The 9,153-nt window shown below is 39.1% G+C and overlaps 1 protein-coding gene across 2 annotated transcripts in view; it reads left to right on the top strand.

Annotated features, from left to right (window-relative positions):
- The first annotated feature begins 982 nt into the window (after window positions 1–982).
- The window catches only part of LOC112252648 (proto-oncogene tyrosine-protein kinase receptor Ret-like), a 28,881-nt gene continuing 20,710 nt past the window's right edge, over window positions 983–9,153 (top strand). For both annotated transcript variants that reach the window (XM_042322739.1, XM_024424091.2), the window contains exon 1: window positions 983–1,292. In XM_042322739.1, the coding sequence (XP_042178673.1) occupies window positions 1,229–1,292 (64 nt within the window). In that variant the 5' untranslated portion in view covers window positions 983–1,228. The remainder of the gene's footprint in view (window positions 1,293–9,153) is intronic.

Below are 9,153 nucleotides of genomic sequence, written 5' to 3'. Positions count from 1 at the left end.
TTTGTCTGTTACTTGAACTCTGTGAAGCATTTATTTGAGCTGCAATTTCTGAGGATTGTAACTCTAATGATCTTATCCTCTGCAGCAGAGGTAACTCTGTGGCGGTCCTCACGAGAGCCAGTTTCATCATAGCGCTTGATGGTTTTTGCAACGGCACTTGAAGAAACTTTCAAAGTTCTTGAAATGTTCCGGATTGACTGACCTTCATGTCTTAAAGTAATGATGGACTGTCATTTCTCTTTGCTTATTTGAGCTGTTCTTGCCATAATATGGACTTGGTCTTACCCAAATAGGGCTATCTTCTGTATACCACCTCTACCTTGTCACAACACATCTGATTGGCTCAAACGGATTAAGCAGGAAAGAAATCCCACAAATTAACTTTTAACAAGGCACACTTGTTAATTGAAATGCATTCCAGGTGACTACCTCATGAAGCTGTTTGAAAGAATGCCAACTGTGTGCAAAGCTGTCATCAAAGCAAAGGGTGGCTAATTTGAAGAATCTAAAATATAATGTTTAAAACTTTTTGGGTTACTACATGAGGGGCTCTACTGTAATTTTTGCTTATTCATCCTGAAACTTTCACTTATGATTGGCGATTATGGGGCCAACGTGTGGTTTCGCTCTGGGAAACATCGTTCTGGTCCTCCTGCTGTTGTGTGAAGGTAAGGGTCAACCTCAATTAGCCTATGTGTTATTTCGTAGTTTTGATTTCTTCACTATTATTCTACAATGTAGAAAATAGTCAAAACAAAGAAAAACCCTTGAATGAGTAGGTGTGTTCAAACTTTTGACTGGTACTGCACATATCACATTTATATAACTTATAATATATATATATTCATATTTTAAAAATAAAAAAAAATGGGGTGGAGGGGAGTCGACCTTTTCTGAATATTGGGGAGGAGGCATATCCCCCCACCCCGGTGGCAATTTCGCCTATGCCGGAGATGGTATTGGTTTATGCTGCTCTGGCTGGACAAGAAAATACATCGCAGCATATTACCTTGATTTGAACCTCCCCCTGCTACAGCCGGCAAGCAGCAAAAGCTGCAGAGACCAGCCTATCAATGGGACAGGGACGCCGTCAGTGAGTGAGGACTTCATTGTTTGCCTGGAGGAGCTGCGTGCGGGAAAACTGATTCTTTAATCTGGTTTATCCATAAGGTCTCTACGTGTGATTTTTGCTTATTCATCCTGAAACTTTCACTTATGATTGGCGATTATGGGGCCAACGTGTGGTTTATCTCTGGGAAACATCGTTCTGGTCCTCCTGCTGTTGTGTGAAGGTAAGGGTCAACCTCAATTAGCCTCTATCGCATTTCATGGTTTTCTGGAAATAAAGTTTAAATCTAAATAACCATATCTGAATGATTAACATAGCCTAGTTAGCATGTAGCAACATGTAGTTTACACCTTTGTTATTACTAAAATGAGTTTCACTTTACAGAATAGGTGGATTTATTGTTTTTCCAGATGAAATCAAATGGAAATGTACGTAGTCAACCGAAACGTTATTGTCGCGGTGTATTCTATGAATAACCGTGCGTAAACGTGCGTAAACGCGCTTTGAGGCTGAAAGTTTAACTATAGGGACGCAAACAAACCTGTTCTAGGTGTGGTGTAGCCTATCATTGTTTGTCCTCTCCTCAGCATCAATCTCATGGCATCTTTTTGAGTTAATGGTCCAGATGATATTTGTCCTACTGAAATGTATGTGACGAATGGCAATTCGACTAAATGTGCACAAAATTCAAAATCTCTTTCTGCTAATTCAAATACAGGACGCTAGTTCCTAAAACATTACAAAATTGTGAGGTCATATGACTTAATACTCAAAGCAAATTCAGATAGCATATTTATGGACTAGAACGAATATTCAATTTGGTTAGTTTGGGGATTTGAATGGAATTCAGTCAGTAAGTAGCCTATTTATAACAGTAAATTGTTATAAGATGCTATAGAAATGCTGCTGGCATACAATATTACATACATTGTCCTTTAGATCGTGATATGCATGCGATGGTACATGGTGTCTGTGAGTATAATGCATACAGCTATATATCATAATAGTATAATCCCATTCACAATCCCACTGCTCAACTGTACTAACACTCTCCCCAACCAGACTATATTCATAGTCTATGGCTCAAGGTTTTGTAAATCGCAGTGTGTGACCAGGTCTCTAACGGAATGGTAGTTCAAAGGAAGACCATTGTGTAGAAGTAGGCCTTTTGATTGAATGAAAAATATATTTCTACTAATTTAGAGCACATAAATGGAAGGGGGTGGTGGGATATCAGCAATATGAGACAGGATAACCAGTTTTAGCTCTATTTAATTTACTTTTGAGAGAAATGAATACATGTGCTACGATATCTCCCTTTGGAGAGTTGAGTACGATAATTAAATACCTTAAGTTGTCATAGTTGTGTAAATGTTGTTTGGTTATTTTTCATGGTGGCAGCAGTAGGCATCTAGTAACGCTCTTTACGTAATTTACCACTCTGCTTTGATGTTATTTTCAGTCCGCAGGGGATATCTGTGAAGTAAACTCGCAATAAGCCACGCCCAAATGGTTTTGAGGGCCTGGAGTAACGATAAGTGGCGTATATGACCGATTGGAGTGTCATAAAATGTGCAGATTGTAACAGAAATGGCCCTATAGACTCTATTGTTTTGAACCAACGTCCCCACGTTTTTTAGGCCTATGAAATGATTTGTTTATCAGTTGAGTAGGCCTAACCTAGATTTCGAGAGTCATTTATCAGTTATTTTGTAGGCCCTAGTCCTAATTACAGAGGCGCTGAAAACACCATCCAATGCTACGCGCGCATTGGTTGGATTCTAGACATTGCCAGGTTGTCAGAACAAAGGCGGGTGCCGGTCTGACCGCAGGTGTGCGGCAAGTGCTCCCGTCTCTGGGTAAACAGTACATGTTTGTTTTCCGAATAGAGAACATAGCCAGTTAAACAACTGAATCCCACCATTCTAATAGCAAATTATGCCTAAAACCCAAACTGAATACAGGGCAGCAAAATATATTTTTTTCATGATGGGGTTTTTCTTTAAAATGTATGGTTGGTCAATGGCTAGGATATGCCTCTCTCTGGTGGTCACAACAATAAGGTGAGCTGAGGCCCTTAATTAAGAGAGCATGACTGTAACTTGGCAAACAGTGGAGAGATGGAACTACAATGTCTTTTGACTGAGTTTGACTGTATTTATTTGTAATGTAACCCCTGAAATATGCCTTTATCCAACTTGTAAATTAGATGACATTTTATACAGGTAGAAAGTTATCTTTCAAATGCAGATAGCAACTATTTCAGATCATAATGAAATAAAGACAATTCAACAATTAACTAACCACAGCAATAATAGCTTTAATTGAAAATGAATATATTTATATAACTTCTTTTGATCAATGCATCTGTACAGGGACTCTGCTTTAAAGGTGCAATATGTAGAAATCACTCTGCCATTTCCTGCTAACTACATTTCCGATAGTTTGCCTAATTTTAGATTGTGACAAAACAAGCAATGTATAGAAAATCATTGTACCTTCGAAACCACTGTGAAATATCTTTTCAATAACCAAAAATATTGTATTTTCAGCTGTTTGAAGCAAAATCGAAAATAAAAGACGAAAAAAACTCAGCTTAGGAACAGGAAGCAGAGAAATAGTGGACATAGAATGGACCTAATGCTTCTTAGACATACTTCCAATGAGAATGACAGAGCTATAACTCACATTTCTATGTGAATTTGGTCAGGTCACCCAAAAAGTTAGATATTGCAGCTTTAAATCAAGAGCCATTGAAGAGTTTAATAGTTTGACATTAAACAGTTATGTTCTTATTTTTGTAATGATACCCTGGACAATATGGCCGCCCCAAGTAAACCAATCTACATGCATGTTTTCAGTTGATTAAATCAAACAAAGGAAACTGGCGATCAGTGCTGCTGTAATGGCTATCAGTGTGTTGAAATGGTGGCTGGTTGGAGAGTTTGTGCACACACGTACCACAGGAGGTGTGCAGGAGAAGCCTGTTCAAAATAAATATTTTTTTAACACAAGTTACGTGGTTTGAAGAAGGTTAAAATAGTATTTCTATCCAGTCACTGGCAGAATTTTTTTTTTTTCTCTCTTTGTTCATATGTATATTTCCATGTGCGTTAGGAAAGCAGTCAATGTACAGGTTGCCGAAAGATCAACACCATTTGATTTATCAGGCAGACCAGTTCTGACATGGTTGTGGTCATATAATATATAAATTAGATCAACTGACTCATTGTGTCACGATCTTGGAAATGAGCGGACCACATATTTATTTAAGTGAAACTAACAAACAAAATAGCAAAGACCGTGAGGACGAAGTGCCCAAACACACTAACAAACAATAAATATCCCACAAAACCCAAGTGGGGAAATAGCTACCTAAATATGATCCCCAATCAGAGGCAACGATAAACAGCTGCCTCTAATTGGGAACCATATTAGCACCAACATAGAAATAGATATACTATATCACCCCCTAGTCACGCCCTGACCTACTACACCATAGAGAACCAAGGGCTCTCTATGGTCAGGGTGTGACACCATGTTTGCTAGCATTACTGTGTTCTCTCTCTTGTGTACACTTAGCTACCAGAAAGCCTATTAAATATGTTATTCTTCTCAATTTAAAAATGTACTGTATTTCCTGAACAAACAGCTCCTATACTATGGGAAATATGATATACCCAGATATAATTTCAAATGTGTTCAAGTTACCAAGATCAGCAAAATTGAGAATGTTGGAGCTTCATCTTTAATGAAAGCCAGGAAGTGTAAAGTGATCTGGAGAATTGCCAAACCCTTTCCATATCGTCCTGAGACCCAGATATTAATTTTTGTCCTCTCTAGTGGTCCATATCTCTGAGGCCATGCAAGCCAGTGTATTAAATCCTGTTGTCCCTTTGAGATCTTCCTGGTTATTAAAAAAATGGATGCAAATTTTAGGGTAGTTTGAAAAGAAGTGTGTGTAATTGTTAATTATAATTTTTGTGAGTTTAATATTCATATGGTTTCTAGTAAGTGAATAATCTTTTTTTAATTTTTACATTAAATAAGAACTTATCAAGAAATGTCTTACTGTACTCATTGACTGTAATGTAATTGTTTTCCTATTAACGTCCGAATGACCACTACAGGGGACAATTTTGCACTTACAATAAAATATCAATATGTATTTTTATAACATATTTTACTTACACCCCAAACAATTATGTAAAGTGTCTCAGGAGGATAATTTGACAACAATTCTCTGGGAACTGAAGGTAGCCTGTTATGACCAAAGGGTGGGTGGATGGGTCGGTCTCTCTCTCTCTCTCTCTCTCTCTCTCTCTCTCTCTCTCTCTCTCTCTCTCTCTCTCTCTCTCTCTCTCTCTCTCTATATATATATATATATATATATATATATATATATATATATATATATATATATATATATATATTTACACATGTTTTGGGGAAATATATATATATATATATTTACACATGTTTTGGGGAAAGGTGGATTGGGGGCAATTGTGCAGTATTTAGAAATCAGAATAAGAGTCTGGTAGCAGCGGTTGTGATGTGTGTGTAGCATGAATATATGCAGTGCCTTCAGAACGTTTTCACACCCTTTGACTTTTGCCACATATTGTTATGTTACAGCCTGAATTTAAAATGGATCACATTTATATGTGTTTGTCTCTGGCCTACACACAATACCACATAATGTCAAAGTGGAATTATGTTCTTCAACATTTCTACAAATGAATTAAAAGTCAATAAGTAGTTGAGTCAATAAGTATTTGTTATGGCAAAGTAGCTTAACAACTGACACTGTTGGTATCAGACCTCATAACATTTTTGTCATTTACAGATGCTCTTATACAGAGTGGCTTACAGTAGTGAGTGCATACATTTTAATATTGTGTTTGTACTAGTTGTTGCCCATGGGATTCAAACCCACAACACTAGCATTGCAAGTGCCATGCTCTACCAACTGAGCCACACAGGACAACACCATCTGCCTGACGGCAAGGGAGTCAACAGCTCGTGGCTGGGGTGTGTGGGATCCTTGATGATGCTGCGGACCTTCCTCAGGCACCGTTTTGAGTAGAGATGTCCTGGATGGGTGGGAGCACGGTCCCAGTGATGTACTGGGCCGTCTTCACCACCCGCTGGAGGGTCTTGCGTTAGTGGACAGTGCAATTCCCATACCAGGCCATGATGCAACCAGGCAGGACGCTCTCGATGGTGCAGTGGTAGTATTTGGAGAGGAACTTGGGTGGCATGCCGAATTTCTTCAGCCGCCTTAGATAGTAGAGACACTGTTGCGCCCTCATGAAAAGAGTGGTGGTGTTGTTGGTCCATGTCAAGTCCTCGGTGATGTGGACCAGAGGAACTTAAACTGCTGACTCTCTCAACTGAAGTCCCATTGATGTGGATCGAGGCATGTTCCCTCGTCTGCTTCCTGAAGTCAACAATCAACTAATTTGTTTTGCTGACGTTGCGGGAGAGGTTGTTGCTCCAACTTGATGATGGAGCTGGTGTAGTGCAAAGCCACGCTGTCGTGGGTAAACAGGGAGTACAGCAGAGCGCTGAGGACATACCCCTGGGGGGGCCCTGTGTTAAGAGCCAGTGTGGGGTAGGTTTTGTTGCCAATCCTCACAGCCTGTGGTCTGACCATCTGGAAGTCCAGGATCCAGTCACATGTGAGCACATGTGAAAGCAATACATGAACACAACAGCAGCATGGACAACTAAGGTGGAAAAGCATCGATCTGTGGATCTGCTGTTCTGAAGGTATTACCCTTTTTGTCGCCCTGGGATGACCTCTGACCCTTGTAACCCTAACCCAAGTGGTAGTGATCAGCCCCCTCCACCTCCCACAGGACATTTTGTTAGCAGCTGGTTAACCAGCCTCTCCTCCTTGCATTAGCACCAGTATTTTCATCAGCATCCACCACTTTTGAGAAGGACCAGACCAATAAATCTAATTTGATACATGACACTATTTGATTTAGGCCCTTATTACATTATATGATTTAGTTAAGCTTGTGTCTTGGGTTCCTTATGCAGACATAAATGTTCTAAATGTTTCACTCTTGCTGTTTTCTTTTAGTATAATTGGAAAAACATGAAGTTATTTGCTGGAGTGTTACCCCATTTCTTTCTTTTTATTCCAGTCATAGCTTGGTTTATGTCTATTTTTCTTTGGTGAAAATCTACAGTACTGTACGTACACTAGGAGAAAAACACAAAACATTCAATGTCAGTTCGCCACATCAACAAACGAGTTTGAGATGAAAGCTCAGCTGTGCTCTACTCTTGGGTCAGTAACGACTTTGCCCATAGGCAGTAGGTCGCATGTGTCATAGGAGTTGATACACTGTCCTCAATCTCAGTGTTAACACTGTTATTTCATCACATTTGCACATGGCGGCAACACACAATTTAGAGATGACCTAAATGTGATGTTCTATTGACATTTTTGGTTTGGCCATAGGAATTGTTTATGAGAATAGATCATTTTTAAGGGGTGGCGGTGTTTTTCCGAATTCTCTGGAAGTCTCTTCCCGATAGCAGAAAATCTGAAGCTTCTGCACATGTGCAGGATTTTCTACTTTAAGCACAGTCTCCACTCTACTTGTTCGGCTGCCCAGAGAACAGGCTACTCCGGCGACTTTCAATGATGAATGGAGAATGGCGCTTGTTTCAAAAATGGTATTACTTTCGGAACCGCAGCCTTTGTTTTTCTATAGACTCCAGCTTTAAGATGTGATCATCCTCATCATATTTACTGTATTAATATTGTGTAAGTGAACTGTTTTTGTCATGGGTAAAGTCATACAATTGGTCACCCAAAAAACACCATAATGATTTAAATGTGCTTCTCTCTTGAAGACAGAGGTACTCATTGGATTATACTTAATTGGTTTATTGCCATATGTCTACATTATGAGAGACCAAGCCCAGTGTCTATGTATGTTTAAGGTAGTCTACTGCTACAACTACCTTTTCCTGCTCTGGCACTGTCTCTGATCCTTCAGAGAGTTACGGGTCACATTTCCAACCCATTGCACGGGCACAATCTAATTTGCTTTGGTTGAAGGACAAGAAGACATTGATTGAAATTGTGTCCTCTGGGCATTTAGTGCTCTTTTTTTTCACATGGATCTTGACAAGTTATTTTCCTCTGGTCGGTGATGCGTGCTGTGTTTAACCAATCATTTACAACAATGAACACCACAAAGACTAAAGCTGGGTTCGTGTTAAGCCTCTTTCTCACCCTCTCTTTGACAAGCCAGGGTAGAGATGGGTGTAGGAGTGGCTCAGTGCTGCGACATCTTTGGCAGTGGCATTTTGACCCTTTGGACTAACAAGATTTTGTATTTGTTTGATGAAATTATGGATCCTCTCTTTATGTTCAGGGGAATTATGATTACATAAATGACATAGATAGCATGCCAACTCGATTGAATATGCAAGGCAAGCCTGCAAGTAAGGTATTTTTTAAACAATAGTATGGAACACATTGACATATATTTTGACATGTAAATATTTAGCAATATAATTGCCCCATAGAATATCAACTGACTGTTATTTTAAAATACAACATACCACTTAATATTACATATTAACAGGTATTTAATAGCCTGGTTGTCAAAATCAGTGACCCATCGATAAGGAAGTTGCTGTTGCTGTGACCAAGCAAGCATGAATCTTGAGAGGTGGTAAATTGTGAGAAAATGCCAAGCGGAGGCAGAGCAGTCATTGCTTATGATGTTGACACAGACAATGTGGAGGCTACTATGCAGATATCAATAAAACAATCAATAAAACAATCAATAATCAATAAAAACATTTGTATTTTTATTTATTTTAGTCATTCAGCAGACACTCTTATCCAGAACGACTTACAGTAGTGAGTGAATACATTTTCATACTTTTTTCGTACTCAGTCAATAAAATGTATTAATAAAGCCCTATTTTACGTCAGCTGTTGTCACAAAGTGCTTATACAGTAACCCGGCCTAGACCCCAAAGAGCAAGCAGAAGCAGAGGCACATTGGCCTGCAAAAACTCCACAGAAGGAACTAACCTGGAGGTTA

The sequence above is a fragment of the Oncorhynchus tshawytscha genome, linkage group LG01 (assembly GCF_018296145.1).
Source record: "Oncorhynchus tshawytscha isolate Ot180627B linkage group LG01, Otsh_v2.0, whole genome shotgun sequence".
In the NCBI taxonomy this organism is placed as follows: domain Eukaryota; kingdom Metazoa; phylum Chordata; class Actinopteri; order Salmoniformes; family Salmonidae; genus Oncorhynchus; species Oncorhynchus tshawytscha.
This window is presented reverse-complemented; position numbering and strand designations above follow the sequence as displayed.